Consider the following 22,778-nt stretch of genomic DNA (forward strand, 5'->3'; position numbering starts at 1 on the left):
AAACCAGGAATCAAATCAACAAATTGAACATAGGGAAGGAACAGTCAACCAGTGCAGAAAGAGGAAACGAAAAGTGAGGAAAATGAGGAGACGCTCAGAAACCTATGGGAAGCTATAAGTGGGCCAACATCCAAATCATAGGGTTGCCAGAAGGTGAAGAAGAAGAACTAGAAATTGAAAAGTTATGTGAAAAAATAATGAAGCAGAACTTCCCCAACTTGGGGAAGGAAATAGACTTACAGGTCCAAGAAGCACAGAGAGTTCCAAAACAACTGGACCCAGGGAGAACCACACCAAGACACATTATAATCAAAATGTCAAAAATTAAGGATAAAGAGAGAATCTTAAAAGCAGCAAGAGAGAAGAGAATTATGTACAAAGGGGTCCCAATAAGAATATCAGCTGATTTCTCAAAAGAAACTGCAGGCAAGAAGGGACTGGCAAGAAATATTCAAGGTAATGAAAAGCAAAAACCTACAACCACGATTACTCTATCCAGCAAAGCTGTCATTCAGAAAAGAAGGGCAGAGAAAGTGCTTCCAGGACAAAGTAAAACTGAAGGAGTTCATCAGATCCAAACCACTGTTATATGAAATGTAACTTGTTTAAGGACTTGTTTAGGAAGAAAGGGATCAAAACTATGAACAATAAAATGAAAACTGTATCACAACAATCAACAACAGAAGCTAGGGAACCGAAACAAAAGCAAGCTAAGTAGGCAATGAGAGTGGGAAAAGAATTATAGGTATGGGAAACATTTTGGGGAAGGTCAGTGGGAGGGGAAAGGGGGAAAGGGAGGGAGATGGTACCAGAATTAAGAAGCATAGTAGGAGGGAGTGGAGTAGATAGGAAGATGTTGAGAACTATATGCACAACCAATGGGCATGGACTAAGGTGGGGGGGCTACTGGAGGCAGGGGCAGTCACTGCATGGAGGGGAACAGAGGGAAAAGAAATTGGGACAACTGTAACAGCATAATCAATAAAGCATATTTAAAAAAAAAGAAAACACTGTGTATGATATATAGTGATGGATACATGTTATTGATACATTTGTCCAAACCTATAGGATGTGCAACACCAAGAGTGAATCATAATGTAAATTATGGACTTTGGGTGGTTACGATGTGTCAATGTAGGTTCATTGATTATAGCAAATGCACCACTCTAGTGGGGGATGTTGATAATGGGGGACATTATGTATGTTTGGGGAACAGGGTATATGGAAACTCTCTGTACCTTCCTTTCAATTTTGCTGTGAACCTAACACCACTAAAAATCTCTTTAAATATGAAAAGCAAATCTATATTTCATGTACTTGAAAAGAGACTACGGAAACAAGGAAGGGAGAGTAAAGAGAGGCCACCTGGTATTCTCTGAAATTGCTCCAGTAATAACCAAACAACTACAGTAGGAATTGAGAAGATAATCAAGAAATAAGTTTTTAGACCTAGCCAGGTAGCTCAGGTTAGAGTTGTCCCAATACACCAGGATTGTGGGTTCAATCCCTGGTCAGAACACATACAAGAACCAACCAATGAATGCATAAGTAAGTGGAACAACAAAGCAATATTTCTTTCTCTCAAATCAACCAATAAATAAAAATGTTTAAAAGAAATAAGTTCCTAGAGATGTGCTATATTAGAATAACCAGGGAAAGAGAAGATTCTCCTTCGCTTAAGACCCCTATGAGATAAGACCAGTCAGGGCTACCCTGAGGCAGGGACAGGACAATTCCTTAGTAAATAATAAAACCATGTCAATCAGATGCCCTACAGAAATCTCCTTAGAGGAATCTCAAAGATCAATCTTACTTTTTCTTCTTCCTCCTCCTTCTCCAAGTCTGACTCTTCCTCTTCTTTCTCCAAGGAGGAATCTGGGCTTTTAGCCCCAGAGAGCATTAAGTCTAGAACAGGAATAGGAAGGAAAAGCTAAATCACTTATTCAATAAAATAGGTGATGAGTTAATAGAGCTGATCCCAGAGAATCATTCTTCTAACTCTACCCTTCATGTCCAAGTAGTATTTTCTCCATAAAACACAACCCTACATTATCATGGTTCAACCCTTTCCAAAGTCCCATCACTAGTCAATGTGTACCTTTCCTCCATTCCTCTCTCCACTCATCCACCCATCTGTCCATCCCCAACACTGGGCCAACAGTATTCATGGAAAGCTTCCTATTATAAAATCAAGAACTAGGCTGATGAGATTAGATATAAAATAAAGCTCCAGTTGCTGGCCTCATGAAGGAATCCCTCCTCTCCCTCTTTAGTCCTCATCCTCCTACATATCCTACCTTTTCCTTCACCACTATGGTGAGATCCATTGTATCTGCTCCAGAAACCAAACAATTTAACACGCTCCTGAGGGAATCAAGAAACAGAAGCATCATCTCCTACTCTCCCAGTGACTAGTGTTGCCCTCGATTTCAAGATTTTAGTTATGGAATGTGTATTCATATTCCACACCATATTTTCACTTGAAATCACAGTAGATTTATCTAGATTTTTGTGGAGATTAACTATTATATTATAGTATTACAGTAAAATAATATATAATTATGTAATATTATATAATATTATCACCCCTTTTCCAGGTTATAATTCAGTAAATAATTGGAAAGGGGAAATACACTGTTTTTCATTCTCCAACCCATCCCAAAAGGCAAAATTGAGGGTAAAAACTGACTCCACATAATAAAGAAGTTAAAAAAAAAGAGAAGTTAGGGTACATACATCTGAGACTTGAAGTTAAAATAGAAAGGGAGGATGCCCCCTACCACAAACTGTCTGGGCTAAGAGAAGATCCCATTTGTTCAAAGGTAGGGATAAGAAAGGATGAGTTAAGGGATCAAGGGAATTTGAATTTGGCCTGGGAAGAAAAGGCTACATAGTTCTAAGACGAAGACCGTGTAATGAATGCGGAAGGACAAATCAGGTTTCTGCAGTAAAGAATGTATGGTTTACTTTGGGTCTCAAGTCCCAAAGAGGAGCTAATATGTGGTCTAAACACTCTCCCACCTGAATACTGATCTGTTCTGCCTCTTGAGCCATTATCATGGCTGCCCCCAGTTGCTGGCTGCATTCCTTATTCCTGAGCTTTTTCTGAAATGGAAGATTAGAGTCATGATACATATTAGAGAAGTGACCACATTATACTGCTATTCACCAGACATTATCTTTAACTACATTTATCTTTGATTCTTGGTATTGATATACTTTCTTATTCATCTTTTGAGCTCAGAGACACAATTCCCTCTCAGCCCCCATCAAAAACCCTTCACCAATTCCTAGCAATATTTTCAACCAACAATTTGATGTCCTCTCCAAAGTAAATCTCATGGAAATTTGAAAAGGCAAGATTAAAGGAGTTCAGGTAATTATACTTTTAAGCTTCTCACAAATTTCTTTAGATCCAGATGCTTAATACTTGCTGCCTGATCTTCTAAGATCCCCAAGCTGCTGGACCTCTGCTCATTTGTAAAGCTGGTCAAACCCAAAGTGATTATAGGGAGGAACTATTATTTAGCTAATGCAGTGAGTCTCAGCCAGGGCAGGTTTTGCCCCGCAGAAGACATTCGGCAAATCTAGACAATTTTTTGGTTGTTACAAAGTGGGAGTTGCTACTGGTTAGATGCCAGTAGAGCCCAGGGATGCTGCTAAACACCCTACAATGCACAGGACAGCCCTCCACAACAAATAATTATCTAGCTCAAAATGTCAATAGTGTCTAGACTAAGAAACCCTGAGTTAATCTGTACCCTCATTTCTGCCACACCCGCTTTGGCTAAACTGTAGAAAACCAGAGTCTTCAGGAAACCCTCCAATCTGAAGGCAGGGAAGGAGACAAAGAAAAACCACTATCCTGTTGCAATCCTGATAGAAGGAAGAGTTGCTCATGAATAACCTCACCCTTGCACACTTGGTCAGACATGTAACTTTCTCCTGACACAGCTTCGCCTGGGAGAAAATCTGGTTTAATAAGGGGAAGATTTAGTTTTCAAATTCCCTGTATCACAACTGGGCCCCAAGGGTTGCTCACCACTCCAGCTAGCTCCAGAGATAGCTCCTGGAAGTTCTTTAGCATGTTGACTGGGATCCAAGCACGAGAGACTGTTTCTCCAAAAAAAGTCACATGGTACTTAGACTGAAATTTAAAAAATGGTTATGCTATGGCCTCCTGTCTTTCTTCTTGCTTTGGCCCTCTAGCCAGAAAAGGCAGGGGAAGAACTAAGAAGTCACAATGAAAAGGTGCTGGGCCTCGTCTGCTCTCTTAAACCTGACCTACCTGACCTACCTAATTCTGTTCTTTTTCCATTCTGACTTCAGGAATCCTAACCAAAGCATATTTATTGAAACAATAAGTGTCCTAATATTTAATTAGATACTAGCTTTTTTTTTTTATGTGAGTATTCCTGTTTGTCACTCTAGCTAAAGCTGTGTTTGTTTCTGCTCATGTTTACTAGCTATGCCTATGTTTCTAACTCTGTACATTTGTTAGAATGAATTTGATCTATACTTTAGCCTGACCACTTACTTGCATCAGGAAAACTCACCGGTAGGGAATCAAGATGAGAAGCAAAAAGAAAATATTCCCCCAGGTCAGGATCAGATTCCACCATGCCTGGCCACCTGGAGAAGATAGATGGGTGTAGGGGATAGAAGAGAAGGGGCTAGATTAACAGAACACAAACTCATCAATACACAGGTACAATACATGTACAGAAAGGGGTAATGCTTTGTAAACAAAGGATCCCAATGATAGAACCCCCTGTCAATCCCTCCCAGCATTTACTACCAAATGACTGAAGTGACTTCCATCAACGTACAAGAAGCTCAGTATCTTTTTTGTAAAACTATCTTAACTTTGGGCCTTCCAGCAACCCTGAGAGCAAAGTCTTCTGACGAGGGACATCTCCAAAGAAGAAATTACCCACCCTACACTCTCTTGTTCTCTTTACCTTGTCCCTAATATCTCAATGTTTTAAAAAATGCCATAGAGCCACCCTCCTCTTTCTACCCACTCAGGTAGAATTGTAAGACCCTTTTTCCAGGGAGATAGCACCTCCACTGTGAAACTCTAGAAAACATGCTCTTTCAAAGCCTCCAAGCTTCGTACTTTATCTTTTCCCCTACCCCATGCTCTTTCTAAAACAGGTACCATTTCCATTGCAAATGCTTTTCATTTTCTTCCCTCTCTACTTGAATCTACCACTCCCAAGTTCATGAAGGATGCTCTGAGTATGCCCTACCAGGGGTAACCATATTGCTTGGCCCAGATGATGGATCCTGGGATGTAGGAGGCATAGGCCACATCACTCTCACGCCCTGTCCAGGTCTCCTCAGGGATATCACAGCGGTTATACTCCAAGTCTGCCAAAAAAAAAAAAAAGAGAGAGAGAGAGAAGGAATGAAGGGAAGGAAACAGCTTAGATGACGGCAGGAGGTAGAAGAAGAAATTGATATAGGCAGCAGGTGAGACCAAAAGGGCACCTAGGAGGTGGGCATGGAGGATGAAGAACAAAGACCCATGGAGGAGATATCAGAAAGAGATTGCGTACTTCTCCTATATCCCACATTTTCTGATCCTGCTTCCATCTATGTAACATCATAATTGTAATTTCCATGAGACTCTGTTTTCCCATCTGTGTAATAATTGGGCTGAACTAGAACATCATAATCTCTTTGAAGTAGTTTCAAACATTCTAGAATTCTAAGCCACCTAATCTCTCTCACCTGCTTTTCTCCATATATCCAAAATTCCTTCCTCTCCACCAACTTAATACCAATAATCTAATCAGGATTGACAGAGTCAGACCAATGTTGCAAAAAATGGAATTTTCTCAGAATATACATTTAAGAGTCCATGCTCCTCCCCATAAAATAACTCTTCAGACTGTCTTCTTCTCAGGCCAGTATGCTAAATTCATCTTGAAATGATGGGAAAATCCTTTTCTCTCTCCCAAATGCTACAAGGACCCCTGGAGTTAAAACTGCACCTACAATATAATTAACTTAAAGGATATGTGCAGGGAAAAAAAGGGTGGAACAATAAGAACCAAAAAAATAAAAAATTTCCACTCCATTCTACCTGTATTCTGGTCACAGGACCAAGTATCTGGAAGGACTGAGGGATCAATGTTCCCACGAAGCTGCCTCCATTTCTCACAGTTTGGGGAGGAACACTGGACCCAGACTACACATTGACCTGTGACAGGAAAAATATTGAAATAGGAGACTCAAAAATATGCTCTTCCTTCTTCAACCCAACTGAAATCAATATATTCCCCCACCAAAATCACATAGTCTTAGAGATCACCTACTCCAATCCCTGACTTATAAATGGAAAAACCAGGGCTCAGAGAAGATAATTGACTTGCTGAAGATCAGTCTAAATTTGTGGCAGAGCTGAGCTTAAAACCAAGGTCTCACATTTCAGTCTTTTACTATATCATGCTATCATCTCTCCTTCACCCAGGGCAGAAAGGAATGTTTCCTGTATTGACAGTTATTAAGAAGGTTGGATTCCATCCTTCTGACTAGTGCCTTGTTCTCTGTTAGCAATGTAGTACTGAAAAGTTCTTTTGAAGAGTTACCCAGCATCATTTGCATAACATCTAGAGCTCCTATCCGAATCTCAGTGGATTTACCTGTCACCAAATCACCAAGTTGCAGCCTTTGAGACTAACATTCCTGAATTCACCCCTATCCAAAAGACACAGGTCTAAGTCCATCGTTCCTCAATCAACTATTTACTTCAGGTCCTGCTAAAAAGCAAAGCATTCCTTTTATCATTACCTTCCAAACTCTCATCCCCACCTTTCTCTATCCCCACATTTTCTAAATTGGTCCAGTGTCCCACACAGCCTCTCTTCTTTTCCTCCCAAAATCTTCCACTGTGTGAGTGTGTGTGTGTGTAATTCCAGATACGAGCAACAAGTCTACATATCCTCAACCTCTTCTCTGAACCTCTATCCTTTTTGAAACCTGGTGATGCACTGACATTGCCTCTACCCAACCCCATCCCACCCACAGCCCTCTAAATAGTCAGTTCCTTCTCATACATCTCATATCTCCCAGGCCAGAAAATGGGTTCACCAACATCCTTATTCCCTATTGCCACTTCCTGACCATTACTGTCCTCCTTCCTATAAAAACCCTTCCTCCCTTGAGGTCCATGCCATGGAACTACACTGCCTTGTCATCTCCCTTGAAAAGATGCTGACATCTGGTTCAGCCTTCTCCTCTCCACCTCCTGCCCTCATTCCAGATGACCACTATTTCCACAGGGGTAATTCCAACAGCATACCATTCTCTGAGTTCCTTGACCTTGTCCTCCATGCCACCTCAGTATCCCACTCCTATCCTTGCATGCAGGGACTACACACTCCCTTGAACCACTCACCCAAACACTCCTCTCTGATAAAAATTCCCCATCCTTGAACTTCACTTGCTCAAACACCCCTACAGAAACTTTCACTTTTATCTAGATCTCCGATCCACTGGCCCCTACCTTCCCCTCAATCCAGTAGCAACCTCTTTTCTTTACTCTGTAATCAGGTTTGATTCCTTAGATATCCACTCTACCTTTTGGTACCTATATTCATTAAACTGAGTGTTGCCTGAAAAAAATCACATAGCCAGGCACATAGGTGCACTATATATTCACAGTATGTTTCCCTAGTAACTTCACTCTCCCACTGTCAAATTTTATCTTACATGCCTGAACACAAGAAATACCCTCCATCCCATCAAAATCATCCCTTAGAAAAGCATGTAATGGGCCACTTTCTCAATTATTTAATTTTGAAGAATGAAGTACTGGTTAAGAATGATGTATTAGTCTGAAAAAACCATTGCCAATGACACTTTTGGGTGTTTATAGACATGACCCAACAAGACTAAAAAAAAAAAAAAAAAGGATGGGAGAAGGGGCTGGGTACAATAAAAGTAAACACTGATCAATAAAATAAATGGTTGGTTGTCAAAATAATGAATATCATGAGGAAATGAGTGAGGTAAAAAAATCATCCTAATGACATAGAACTTGGCTTGGGATGAAATCTCCAATGACAATAATAAATAGTTGTTTAAAGTTCCCTTTCAAATAATGCAGAAAGAGGGGAAAATGATGTGTTTGAAAATTGTATTTGAGGCTCACAACATGGGTCTATGATAATGAAGACTGATGTCACAGACACATAAGAGCATGTCAATTGACCATTCATTCTTGAAAACATTAGCTTCTTTGGATTCTGTGATCACTCATTCTTCTCTTCCTCCTCCCCATCTTTCTGACAGCTCCCTCCTGAGTCTCCTTTCCTGGGTTCTCCTTTTTCTCCATCCAATCTCTAAATGTTGGGATTCCAAAGCCCAATCATGGGTGTTTGCTCCCCATGTTACACTTTCTCCTGAGGCAACCTCTCCCATTCCCCTAACTTTGAAATACATTTTCATATCTAACAACACACAGATATTTACTAACAGCCTCTGTTCTGAACTCTTCGATAACTTTGTCTGGATATCTCACAGTGATCTCAAACCTAATGGGTCCAAACTCAAACACTTAATCTTATCCCACAAATTTGCTTTTCCTTCACCTTTCCCCACCTCCTTTCATGTAACTGCTCGAGCCAGAAACCAATAATCTTTGACATACTCTCTCCTCTCTCACCCTCCCCATATCCAAGTCATTACCAAGTTCTGACAATATTACCTCTAAAATGTATCTTAAAACCATCTACTTCTCTGTCTCCATTTTCATCATCCTAATCCAAACCACCAAAATATCTAATTCTAGCACTAATTTTTTTACTAGTCTATTCTTGTCCCCCACACCACTCTCCTGTACTTCATTCTCCAAATGGGTCCTTTTAAAACATTAATTTGATGATGTCACTCCCCTGGTTAAAACCCACCAGTGGCTTCCCACTTTGAAAAAAACCACCACTTTGTAACATGGTCTTTGATCTAGTTACTACCTACCTCTTTACATTTATCCAGAGCCACTTCCCTGCCTTACTTCCCCTTTCTTTCTGAATTTCAATCACACCAGCTTCCTTTTAGTACGTGGAATATGCCAAACTTCACCCTACTAAAACTTTTTCGTACTCTTACTCTTCCTTCAGGTTTCAGCTTAAATGTCATTTCCTTACAAGTGCATTCCCTGACTGACCCAGTCTTTTAAATAAATATTTTATTGTTATTCTATTACAATTGTCCCAATATTTTCCCCCTTTGCTCTCCTCCACCCATCTTATATGCACACACACACACACACACACACACGCACTCCCACAGAAAATCCCTACCCTGTTGTCCATGTCCATGGGTCATTCATACATGTTCCTTGACTAATCCCTTCCCCTTCTTTCTATCCTTATCCCCCTGCCACTCCCCTTCTGGTCATTGTCAGTCTGTTTCTTATTTCCAGGCCTCTGGTTCTATTTTGCTTGTTTGTTTTGTTCATTACATTGCTCTTATAGGTGAGATCATATGATCATTGTCCTTTGCTGCCTGGCTTATTCCACTTAGCATAATATTCTCCAGTTCCACCCATGCCATTGCAAAAGGTAGGAGTTCCTTCTTTCTTTCTGCTGTGTAGTATTCCACTGGGTAAATGCACTACAGTTTTTTGATCCACTCTTTCCTGATGGGCACTTAGGCTGTTTCCAGCACTTGGAACACTGCTATGAACACTGAGTACATAGCTTCTTTCGAATTGGGTTTCAGGATTCTTAGGATTCCCTGTAATGGAATCACTGGGTCAAAAGGAAGTTCCATTTTTAGTTTTTTGAGGAAATGCCATACTGTTTTCCAGAGTGGCTCACCAGTCTGCATTCCCACCAATAGTGTACTAGGGCTCCCTTTTCTCCACATCCTCACCAGCACTTGTTGTTTGTTGATATGGTAATGATGGTCACTCTGGCCAGTATGAGATGGTATCTCACTGTGGTTTTGATTTGCATTTCTCTGATAGCTAGTGATGTTGAGCATGTTTTATATGTCTATGGGCCCTCTGTATGTTCTCCTTGTAGAAGTGTCTGTTCAAGTCCTTTGCCCACTTTTTAATTGTATTGTTTGTCTTCCTGGTGTTGAGTCATATGAATTCATTATTTATTTTGGAGATCAAACCCTTGTCCGAGGTATCATTGGCAAAAATATTTTCCCATATGTTGGATCCCTTTGCATTTTGATGATATTTTCTTTAGTCATGCAGAAGCTTTTTAATTTGATGCAGTCTCATTTACTTTTTCCTTTATCTCCCTTGCCCTAGGAAATATGTCAGTGAAAATATTGCTGCATGGGATATCTGAAATTTTGCTGCCTATGTTTTCCTCTAGGACACAACTTATGGTGTCACAACTTATAGTTAAGTCTTTTATCTATCTTGAATTTATTTTCATCTATGGTGTAAGTTGGTGATCTAGTTTCATTTTTTTGCATGTACCTGTCCAGATCTCCCAATGCCATTTATTGAAGAGACTATTTTTACTCCATTTTAGGCTCCTGCCCACTTTGTCAAGTATTAATTGACTATAGAAACATGGATATATTTCTGGGCTCTCTATCCTGTTCCACTGATCTATGTGTCTGTTCTTGTGCCAGTACTAGACTACTTTGATAACAGTGGCCTTGTAGTATAGTTTGATATCAGGTATTGTGATTCCTTCTACTTTATTCTTCTTTCTCAAGATTGCTGAGGCTATTCAGGGTCATTTTTGGTTCCATATAAATTTTTGAAATATTTGTTCTAGATCTGTGAAATATGCCATTGGTATTTTAGTGGGGATTGTATTGAATCTATAGATTGCTTTGGGTAGTACGGACATTTTAATGCTGTTAATTCTTCCAATCCATGAACACAGTATGCTTCCATTTATTTGTACCTTCCTTAATCTTCCTTCAGTGTTCTGTAGTTTTCTGAGTACAGGACTTTTACCTCCTTGGTTAAGTTTATTCCTAGGTATTTTATTTTTCTTGTCACTATAGTAAGTAGGATTTTTTTTCTAGTTTCTAACTCTGATATTTCATTGTTGGTGTACAAAATGCCTTCAATTTCTGAATACTGACTTTGTATCCCACAATTTTGTCAAATTCACTTATTAAGTCAAGTTGTTTTTTGGTGGAGACAATAGGCTTTCTATGTACAGTATCATATCATCTGCAAATAATGACAATTTTACTTCCTCCTGTACAATCTAGATGCCTTTTATTTTTCTTGTCTGATCACTGTGGCTAGAACTTCCAAAACTATGTTGAACAAAAGTGGTGAAAGTGGATATCCTTGTCTTGTTCCTGATCTTAAAGGGAAAGCTTTTAGGTTTTGCCTGTTGAGTATGATGTTGGCTGTAGGTTTCTCGCATATGGCCTTTATTAGGTTGAGGTATGCTCCCCTTTTTTCCTCTTTGTTGAGTGCTTTAATCATAAATGGGTTCGATAGTTTATCAAATGCTTTTTCAGCATTTATTGATATGATCATGTTATTTTTGTCTTTCATTTTGTTTATGTGGTGTATAATGTTTATTGATTCGTGAATATTTTACCAACCTTGCATCTCTGGGATGAATCCCACTTAATCATGGTGTATGATCTTTTTAATGTATTGCTGGATCCAATTTCCAATATTTTGCTGAGGATTTTAGCATCTATGTTCATTAGTGATATTGGCCTGTAGTTTTCTTTCTTTGTTGTATCTTGACCTGGTTTTGAAATTAGGATACCGGCCTCATAAAAAGAGTTTGGGAGTCTTCCTTCTTGAATTTTTTGGAATAGTTCGAGAAGGATAGGAGTTAGTTCTTCTTTAACTGTTTGGTAAAATTCACTGTAGGAGACCGGTCTGTATGGTATTGGAAACTGTGACTGCTCCTTTGAGCTGGGACCAGCATATGGCCCCATAAATATTAAGAACAAGCTGCTTTGCATGCTCCACTTCTGGCACAGCCATTCCCTCTCTCCAAAGGGTCCTAGGAAAAAAGATAGGAATGCAATGTACTCTTTGAAGCTAATGAAGCCTGCTCTGCTCGGTGTAGCTCCAAATTCTTATCAGTAGAATGCAGAAACAGAATGTTTAAGTAAAAAGAGATGCGTGGACTTCTATTATATGCCTTGGCACCTCACCGTCTGGCTGCCTATCACCCTATATTGATTTATGTTTTCCTTTGTTGTTACTCCCAACCATTTGGTTTGGAGGGCTGCTTGCTTACCCCATGCATTTCTGCATGTAGCCAACTCAATAAAAACTCTGACTGAGAAAATAGTGATCAGTGATCTTCTCCAAGAGACACTCACCCTTCTCTCTCCCTAGATAACTTCTCTGGGTCAGTTTTTTCATCTGTGCCGAGATCTGCAGGATTGAAAACTCTCACAATTCACCCATGAAGCTGTCCGGTCCAGGGCTTTTGTGTGCCAGGAGTTTTCTGATTATTGCTTCAATTTCACTAGTTGTTATCTGTCTATTCAGGCTTTCTACTTCTTGATTCAGTTTTGGAAGGTTGTATGCTTCTAGAAATTTGTCCATTTCACCCAGGTTGTCCAATTTCTTGGCATATACTTGTTCATAGTTATTTCTTACAATCCTTTGTATTTCTGTGGTATTAGTTGTAACTTCTCTTTTGTTTCTGATTTTACTTACTTGGGTCCTCTCTCTTCTTGATGAGTCTGGTAAAAGGCTTGTCAATTTTGTTTATCTATCCAAAGAACTAGCTCCTGGATTTATTGATCCTTTGAATTGTTCTTTTAGTCTCTATGTCATTTAATTCTGCTCTGACCTTGATTATTTCCTTCCTTCTACTTGCTCTGGGCTTTGTTTGTTGTTGTTCCTCTAGTTCTTGTAGATGTAAGGTTAGATGGTTTACTTGAGATTTTTCTATCTTTGTAAGGTAGGCCTGTATTGCTATGAATTTCCCTCTCAGGACTGCCTTCGCTGTATCCCATAGGTTTTGAGCTGTTGTGTGTTCATTTCTTTTGTTTCTAGAAACTTCTTGATTACTTCCTTGATCTCATTGTTTACCCATTCATTATTTAATAGCATGTTATTCAGTTCCCGTGAATTTGAATGTTTTTGAGTTTTTTCCTTGAGGTTGGTTTCTAGTTTCAAGCCATTATTATCCTAGAAGATGCTTGATATGATTTCAATTTTCTTGAATTTGTTGAGGCTTCTGTCCTACCATATGGGTTATCTTTGAAAATGTTCCATGTACTTCTTTGGGCAGAAAGGTTCTGTATATGTCAATTAAGTCCATTTGATCTAGAGTGTTATTCAATGCCACAATATCCTTGTTAACTCTTTGCTTAGAAGATCTATCCATTGTTGACAGTGGGGTGCTAAAATGCCCTATGATGAGTGTGTTGCTACCAATATCTTTCTTGAAGTCCTCCAAGATTTTCCTTATATATTTAGGTGCTCCTATGTTGGTTGCATATATGTTTACAAGGGTTATGTCTTCTTGATGGATTTCTCCCTTTAAGTATTATGTAGTGTCCTTCTCTGTCTTTTTTTATGGCCTTTGTTTTGAAATCTATTTTGTCTGATATAAGTATTGGTATCCCAGCATTTTTTTTTCATGTCTATTTGCTTAAAATATTTTTTTTCCATCCCTTCACTTTCAGTCTGTGTATATCTGTTGTTCTGAGGTGTGCCTCTTGTAGCGAGCACATGTGTGGATCATGTTTTTTTATCCATTCAGCTACCCTGTTTTTTGATTAAAGCATTCAATCCATTAATATTTAAGGTTATTATTGATAGGTACTTATTTGTTGCCATTTTTTTCCCTTTGTACCCGTGTTCCTCTCTCTCTTTTTATTCTTCTTAAAGCAGTCCCTTTAGCATCCCTTGCAATGCTGGTTTGGTGGAGATGTATTCTTTTAGCCATTTTTTGTCTGGAAAACTCCTTATTTCACATTCCATTTTAAATGAGAGCCTTGTTGGGTAGAGTAGTCTTTGTTACATGCCTCTGCATTTCATTACTTGAAATATTTCTTGCTATTCCCTTCTGGCTTGTAGTGTTTCCACTGAGAAATCAACTAATAGACTATTGGAGCTCTCTTATATGTTACTAGTTGTTTCTCCCTTGCTGCATTTAAGATTCTCTTTGTTTTTCAATTTTGTCATTTTAATTATAATGTGTCTTGGAGTGGGCCTCTTTGGGTTCATCTTGATTGGGATCCTCTGTGCTTCCTGGACTTGCCTGACTTTTTCCCTCGTTAAGTTAGGAAACTTTTCTGTCATTACTTTTTCAAACAGGTTTTCTATCCCTTGCACCTATTCTTCTCCTTCTGGTATCCCTAAGATACAAATATTATCATGTTTCATGTTGTCCTACAGCTCCCTTAAGCCCTCTTCTTTTTTAGTTTTTTGTTTTCTTGCTCTTTCTGGGGTTTTTTTACTACCTTGTGCCCCAGCTCACTGATTCAATCCTCTGCTTCATCCAACCTGCTCTTAATTCTTTCTACTGTATTCTTCGCTTCAGATATTGTATTCTTCATTTCATCCTGGCTGTTACTGATGTTTCTATGTCCTTTTTCATGCTGGTGTAGTTCCCTTTAAGCTCCCTGTAGCTCCCCTGGAGATCTCTGTAGTTCTCACTGAGCTCCTTGTGCATCCTTATAACCATTATTTTGAAATCAATGTCTTCAATTGTTTGCTTCAATTTCATTTAGCCCTCTTTCTGGGGATTCCTCCTTTCCTTTTGACTGGGGGCTATTTCTTTGTCTCCTTATTTTAGCTGACTCTTCTCGCTTGCTTCTACTTCTTAGACTGATTTGTTTTGATCCCCTCTCTTTGTGGTGTGACATTCTGTGGTAGGAGACCTGTGGGACTCAATGGTGCAGTCTCTTTGATCTCCTGAGCTGGATGCTCTTGGGATGCCCTTTATGCCATTTGTGTGGGGTCTCTGGCTGTAGTAGGGTTTTGGTTGTTTTGGTGTCATTCTTTTGTGGCTGACTGGGAGTCACACCACTCACCACATCTCGTATGCTGTTGTACAGACGTTGCCAGAGCAAAACCAAACAATCCAGGACACAAGCCCACAATCACAAAAATAACCCCCACCCACAACCACACTATCAACAGCAAATGAGCAAATATTAACAAAGGTGTAAAGAGATTGACACTATTATAAGAAAGGAAAAACCAATATAAGATGACTAACTTAAAGAAAGATGATTTTGAGAGGGTTGAGGGAGCAGAAATAATAAGAGTAGGAAATAAAAACAAGATGAAGAAAGAAAGAAAATTTACGTCGTTGATAATAAAGGGAGAGAAGAAGGCAGAATGTTGTGAGAAAACGGAATAGGATAGTATTAAACAAAAATCTGAAAAGAAATATATAGTGAAAAAAATAGGAACCAAATTGGAGAAAAAGATCCACCACAGCGATATCAACAACAAATAAGCAAAGATTAATATAGGTGGAATAGGTGGAGATCTGGTCATGATGGTGGCATAGGCAGACATGGCTCACCCCTTCACACAACCACATCAAAATTACTAACTAAAATATAGAACAACCATAACCCAGAACCACAGATATAAAGTTGAACATAAGTCTGACAACTACGAAACTGAGTTGAAAAAGTCTGACAACTATGAAATTAAAGAAGCCATATTCAATGAGATGGGTAGGAGGGGCACAGATGCAGAATGGGCTGGTCTCTCACCCATGTGTTGTGGATAAAAATTTGGGAGAGATATCTCACAAGTGAGGAGTCCCAGCTCCATACCAGGTCCCCCAGCCCAGAGTTCTGGTGCCAGGAAGATAAGTCCTCACAACTTCTGGCTACAAAAACCAGCAGAGATTGAGTCGGTGGAAGAGGTTATTGGAGCCCCAAGCAGTTCCTCTTAAAGAACCCACACACAGACTCACCTACTCAGACTCACTCCCTCTGGGCTCCAGCACCAGGGTAGCAGCTTGAAGGGCACCAGTGGTGTACAGGGAGAAATTGAAGTGTCTGGCATCAGGGTGAGCAGAGGTCATTGTCTCTTTTCTAAACCCTCCCCCTACAGAACCAGCAAACTGGTGCCATGTCTGAGACTCCAACAATCTGGTTACACTGTTTGACCTGCCTTGGAGATCTCCAAAGACTCTGTCCCACCCAAATTACAAGCTCACCCAAGCTGCTTTTCCATATGAAGGGCTGGTCTTGGCTCATGCTTCACAACTTTCTAAATCTGACCAAACAAGCAACATCTGGCCTCTATAAGCCCAGGCCAGCACTAGCAGCAGCCAACATAGATTCACAGCTTGGCTTTTCCTGGGAAACTCCAAGCCCAGCACAAGTAGCAGCCATCACAGATTGCTTTATAGCTCAGGCAGGGTGCCCTGGGGAAAATACAGATGGGGGCTGACCTTGGCCTGCAACACCAAGGAAATCCTAGGGCCAGCGCACCCAGGGGACAGCTACAGAACAAATTGGAACACCACCATCCTGCCCCTGCACAGCTGGGTAAATCCCTCCCATTGATCTGCAAACAGCAACCAAGGCTCAACTACAAGAGGAGAGTGTACTCAGCCCACACCAAGGGAGCACCTTGAGTACCCAGCTTGGTGATGGGGAGGCTGTGCCATTGACCCTACAGAACACCTACTACATTAGGCCACACTACCAAGACATGGAGTCAAAGCAGCTTTACCCAATGCACAGAAACAAATACAAGAAGGCTGCCAAACTGAAGAGGCAAAATCGGAACAGGAACGAAAAGGTCAGGCAGTGCTGTTTGCAGTAGCAACGGGGAGAGTGGCTGGGGGAGCAATCCCGGCAGCAGTCGAGCCCCGGCAGCTCGTGACCCCAACACGGGGAAAGGCAGCCCCCTCATTGCCTCGGACAGTGAGGCCCAGAGGGCGGGAGGACGAATCCCAGTCTCCTGGTGGAGAATAACAGCAGGAATCCATCTTGGACCCCCACCCCAACAAAAAGCGCCACAGCGCGGCAAAAAAGGTTGGGATCGCCACCAGTCTCTGGGTAGTGACAAGTACATGGGGCAGAGAAAGTGCTTCCAGGACAAAATAAAACTAAAGGAGTTCATTAGATCCAAACCACTATTATATGAGATGTTAAAGGGACTGGTTTAGAAGAAGGAGGATCAAAACTATGAACATTAAAATGGAAACTGCATCACAAGAACCAACAATAGAAGCTAGGGAATCAAAACAAAGGGAAACTAAATAGGCAACGAGAGTGGAAAAAGAACTATAGGTATGGGGAACATATTAAGGGGAGGTCAGCAGGGAGGGGGAAGGGGTAGAGGGAGGGAGATGGTATAGAAATTAAGTAGCATAGTAGGAGGGAATGGAATAGACAGGAAGAGGTTGAGAAGAACTATATGCACAATCAATGGACATGGACTAAAAGGGGGGAGGGGAGCAGAGGGAAGGGAAATTGGGACAACTGTAACAGCATAATCAATAAAACATATTTAAAAAAAGAAAAAATAAATAAAAACAAAAACAAACTAAGCAAACAACAAGAACAGGAACAGAATCATAGGTATGGGGATCATTTAGAGGGTTAGCAGCTGGGAGGGGCAGGAGGAGAAAGGGGAAAATGTTACAGGGATCAAGAAGCATAATTGCTAAGAACAAGATAGACAGGAAGATGTTAAGAATAGTATAGGAAAGGGTGAAGCCAAAGAACTTACATGCCTGACCCATGGACATGAACTAATGGGGGGAGGGGGTTGCTAGAGGGCAGGGTGATACCTGGTGGAGGAGGGCAAAGAGAAAAAATGGGGACAACTGTAATAGCATAATCAATAAAATATAGTTAAAAACATAGGTGGGATGGGAACAAGAATAAAAAAGAAAGAAAAGCTTATGAGATGTCTAGAGGAAAGAAAAGTGATTTTGAGGAGATAGAAGGAGAAGGAATACTAAAAGTGAGGAATGAAAACCAGGCTAAGACCAGGAATAATTAATATTTGAAATGAAAAAAGGGCAGGACGAAGGCAGAATGGAGTAGGAGAGGGGAACATTAAAATTTGAGATTTGGAATATAAAAATAGTGAAAATCTAGAAATAAAATTGAAGAAATGCAAACACAGCCACTGTATCAAAAAGCAAAGATTGATAAAGGTAGAGAGAGAATAAGGGTATTTTAAGAATAAAAATGTGAGATGACTAATGACAAGAAAAATGGTTTTGAGAGGTTGGCTGGGGGAGAAATAGTAAGAGTGCAGAGTAGAAACTAGTAGTAGCAAGAGAAAAAAATAAAATTAAAAAAAAAAGGAGGAAGGATGAAGGCAAAATGGAATAAAAGGACAGAGAAGCAAAATATAAGATTTGGGATTAAAATCAAATAAAAACTAGTAAAATAACAGGCACAGACTTGAAGGAAAAGAAATGGATGTTAAAAAGGTATGAAGGAGAGGAAATAGCATACATCATGAAGAAGACTGCGGTGGAATTCATCTCAGTAGAATCCAGTGTTTACTGTTGTTTTCTCTTTTCTGGATCTGTCCCTGGTACTGTCAGATGATATCCTAGTCTGGCTCTAGGCAGCCTGTTCAAGACTACAGGCAATCCACGGTATGTGGCTGTCTACCTCAGATTTGGCTTGTCCCTGCTATTCTGCCATGCTGACTTTCCATCAGCCCAGAGCCCAGAAGTGGTTCATTTAGTGACCCAAGATGACTTCCAGTACCTTCTCCACCTGCCTCCAGAGTCTGGTGTGGTTGGGAGAGTGGGAACCCTCCATCACCCATGGGCACTGCTCAGTCTTCAGGGAAGATGGTGGGAGTGTTTCCCCACCGCCTCGCCACATGTGTTGATCTGTCCCAGATTCTTTTCAATTATGTATGGTTTCTAGTAAATTAGCTGTCCATTTCTTGTGAGGGGCTAATCTGTGTAAGAGGGGCAGCTCTTTTCTGCTTGGAGCAGACAGCAGGTCTATCTAAGCAATGCCCCTTTTGCACTGTCTCTAATCTCTCAGCCCTGATCTGGAGGAGCAGTATAGCTTGTAGTGCCTGGTAAAGAGCCCTTTCACAGCTTTTTCTTCCTTCCCCTGTGGAAATGAGCCCTGCAGGGGGCTCCTGAGCCTGGCCTCAATGATCTGCAGAGCCTATAAATCCATAGGTGGGGGACTGGGCTCACCCATCTGTGAGGGGACCTGCCTGGCTGCAGCCAATCTTAGGCATTCAGCCCCTGGCCTTCAGGTCCCCAGCCTGCCACTCTCTTGCTGGAGACTTGGGCCTGAACTCTCCACTCTGTACAAGCCTGCCAACTGTTCTAAGTTGGGCCCCCAGTCCCTTCAGTGTGACTCGATCTCTCTGAGTTGTTTGCAGGGCCACTGCACACACACATGCACATGAGTACTAGGTCCCTGACTAGTCTCCAGTCTTGCCTCAGCTCCTCTTTAAAAAGTTTCTCTGTGCCCCACACACTAGAACACCAAGCCCTAGGGGACATGTTCTCCATGCACTCCCCCTCCCCCAAAATCTCCAAGTCTCTCTAGGTCAGGGCTGGCCACAGCCTGTCAGACCCTCTGACCATTTTAGATAGAGCTTCTCTCTGGAGCTCTCCCAGATGGCGCTGGGAAGAGTCCTGCAGTGATACTGTAATATGGGCAGCGGCGGGGTGCACTCGCTGTACTCGCTGCACTCTCTGCTTCCTCCAGTGGTTCTCAGTCTCAGGAGAGCCTGCTTCGGTCTCTCTCCACTCCCAGTTTCTCTCCACTCCCCCAGGGCTCACGGCTCCCCAGTTGCTCCGCAGCCACCCCAACTCTGCCAGAAGTGGCAGGCTGGGCTGCAGCAACTGCAGTTGCTCCGCTAGGAGAGCCCTGGCTGTCTGCTGCTGAGTGCGCTACAGCCATCTTGGATCTGACTGACCCAGTTTTAATTAGGTCTCCATTATTTCCTCTCATGACACTCCATTTCTTCCCTTCATAGTACTTAACACAAATTGATTGTATTTATCAGATACTCGCCTTTCAACTTCCTACTCTAGGAGGACTCACCTCTCCTTGACAACTGTAAGAAACAGGAAGAGTAGTTCTTTTACAGCAAAAGGCTGACACATTCAATACAATCACAATCTGACTCGTAAACACTGCCTAAGGATTGAACTTCCATCTTCCAATCTAAAATCCAACCCTTTCCCTAATACTGAGAGGTTAGGAGATGGATCAATACCACCCAAACCATCTGACTGCCCAAATTAGACTAATACCTTCAGTTCCTTATATTACCATGTCATAATAACATGACAAGTGGTCTATTTCCCTGAACTACCTTGTTTGGTGCCTGCATAGCCTTGGTGGAGTTTTCTTTCAAATATATACAAACCATATTATGCTTCTATAATTAAAATTATATACATACACACATACATGTTAGACACTAGCTGATTGTTTATTCCATTGTTTCTTACACTTAAGGTTCTAGGGTTTTTTTTTGTTTGTTTGTGTTTTTGGTGCAAGCCTGTTTTCCTCCAGATTGTTAATTCCACTTATTTTCAAAGTTTTAAACATATGTACTAATATACTGCTTGGTCTATTTTATTCTTATCCTAAAAAGTCTCAATACGACCAAGGTTATTTCATACAAAATATTTATTATCTGTCCAACACACTAAAACTGTAAATTCTATAAATTCAGAAACTATTTTGTTCACCAGTATATTCCCAGTACTTAGCACAATGCCTAGCATTTAATATAAGGCATTAATAACTATTGTTAAAACAATAAGTAAATCTATATCCGTCCTTATCTTCCTTCCATCCAGTCTCAAAGGCTAAGCTGTCCTTTCTGATTAAGAATAAATCCTCTGGTTCCCTTCTCATTCCCTTCAATTTCTTCCTCTCTATTAACAATTTTCCCTGAGCATATAAATATGCTGAGAACACACAGGTCAAGCCTATTTCTTTTAAAAGAAACTTTAAAAAAAACCAAAACAACTTTACCTCAACTCTACACTCACTTCCTCCCTTATTTACAATTTTCTCCTAGTTTTCACATCTAAACTAGTTGAAAAAGTATTTACTCTTCAACTAACTATAACCTGCCATTCACCCTTATCAACCCAGATGATTGTTCTAATCAAGACCCTAATGACTTCCTAATGGTGATATCCCTTAAGCATTTTCAAATCTTTCCCCTCTTTGATGTCTCTGTAGTAGCATTTGACAAGTCTAAATACTCCCTTTCCTTTTTATAGATATTTTTATTGTATTTTTTAATACTCCCTTTCTTTAAATTCTATCCGCCCCTGGCATCTGTGATGACACACTTTTCTAGTTTTCCTTCTGCCTTTCTAATTTTCTCTTAGTTCTTAGTTTTTTCCCTGGGCAGCACTTCCTCTGCTCAATCTTAAACATTATGTTCCCCCAGGGTTTTTTATTCTCTTTTCACTCCCCACCTTCTTGGGAAAATTTTACCCATTCCTACTGATGAAGATGATTCCCAAATTTCTACCTACAACACAGACCTCTTTCTTGATTTCTAAATCTCATCAAAGACTCTCTTACTTGTCCAAAGCTGAATTTATCACCTTAAACTTCCTCTTTCTTCTATATTCTCTATTTTAAAGATTTTTATTATGTTTGTTTGTTTGTTTATAAAGAGAGGAGAAGGGAGGGAGAAAGAAAGGGAGAGCAACATAAATGTGTGAAACATCCATCAGTTGCCTCTTGCACGCCCCAAGGTGGGGACCTGGCCTACAATCCAGGCAAGTGTCCTGACCAGGAATCCAACGAGTGACCTTTTGGTCCTCTGAACAACACCCAACCCACTGAGCCACACCAGTCAGAGAAATATTACGCATTTTAAATCATAGTTCTTTTAGTCACTCAGTCACTCATGCCAGAAAACAGGATCATCCAAGAGGCTGAGGCCTCCCTCTTCCTCGGCTCTCATAACTGGCAACCATATTGATCCTGCCTCCTAACTCAAATATGTCTCTTCCTCTTCGCAGCTATTGTTGTCCTTCCTTGCTTGGATCACTATTTCTGTGAATCTAGTCTTGTTTCTGGGAATCCATCTTCCATGCTATTGCCAAAGTGAGCTTTCTAAAAGGCAAATCTTATCAAGTTTTCCCTACTTAATTTCAATGGTTCCTCTTTACCTGTAAAATAAAATCCAAATTCCTTAGTTTCACATGTAAGGCCCTTTATGACTTGGCCCTTGCATGCCTCCAGTCTTATCTTCACTGCACCTGCAACCTCCTACTCCACAGCACACCCGAAACTACAAACATTAGCCCTCCTCGATAAGTAAGATGATAATTATCACTCTGATCCATCCCCATTTCCACCATGGTTCAGCTGACTAAATTATACTTCAAGTTCTTGCTCAAGCAATATCTTTTCTTAGAAACTTTTCAAGGTCTACTCCCAACTTGTAGTTTCTTAGAAGCCTATCACCTTTGTGGGAGGCTTATATACAATTCCCCCAGCACCTCCTAAAATGTCTGGTATATAGTAAGCACTCAAAAACTATGAATTATATGAATGAATAATTGAATAAATGAAATCTTTGTCTTTCTTCATCAGTAGTATATCCTATAACAAGTACCTGTGAGAAATTAATTATAATCTTTGCCGAATTCCCTCTAACATTCTAACCCTTGCCCTCTCTCCTCCATCTCCAGTTTTCAAGCCCAAGCAGTTTTTCTAAACCATGGTTGAACTCACCAAAACCACTTTCCTCTCCTTTTTGTTTGATCTGAGAGTTATCCTGAACCATTTTCTTCAGTTGATCTTTCTGTCTGGGCTCATGTCCACTTTGGGCTTTCTTCATTTTCTCATCTTCTGGGAAGATGAAACATTGTAGGGTAGGAAGATGAAGA

The 22,778-nt window shown here is 40.6% G+C and overlaps 1 protein-coding gene across 4 annotated transcripts in view; it reads right to left on the bottom strand.

Annotated features, from left to right (window-relative positions):
* Nucleotides 1-22,778, bottom strand: part of ZCWPW1 (zinc finger CW-type and PWWP domain containing 1) — a 33,799-nt gene that overhangs the window by 7,872 nt on the left and 3,149 nt on the right. For 3 of the 4 annotated variants that reach the window (XM_090276747.1, XM_090276745.1, XM_090276748.1), the window contains 8 exons: nt 22,624-22,740; nt 6,092-6,208; nt 5,253-5,373; nt 4,557-4,632; nt 4,043-4,147; nt 3,022-3,105; nt 2,298-2,364; nt 1,814-1,905 (listed from right to left, as the gene is read on the bottom strand). In XM_090276747.1, coding sequence (XP_090132873.1) covers nt 1,814-1,905; nt 2,298-2,364; nt 3,022-3,105; nt 4,043-4,147; nt 4,557-4,632; nt 5,253-5,373; nt 6,092-6,208; nt 22,624-22,740 — 779 coding nt within the window. The remainder of the gene's footprint in view (nt 1-1,813; nt 1,906-2,297; nt 2,365-3,021; nt 3,106-4,042; nt 4,148-4,556; nt 4,633-5,252; nt 5,374-6,091; nt 6,209-22,623; nt 22,741-22,778) is intronic. The other variant, XM_090276746.1, reaches the window with a different exon arrangement.

The sequence above is a fragment of the Furipterus horrens genome, unplaced genomic scaffold (genome assembly GCF_987537825.1).
Source record: "Furipterus horrens unplaced genomic scaffold, mFurHor1.1.pri manual_scaffold_5, whole genome shotgun sequence".
Classification (NCBI taxonomy): Eukaryota; Metazoa; Chordata; class Mammalia; order Chiroptera; family Furipteridae; genus Furipterus; species Furipterus horrens.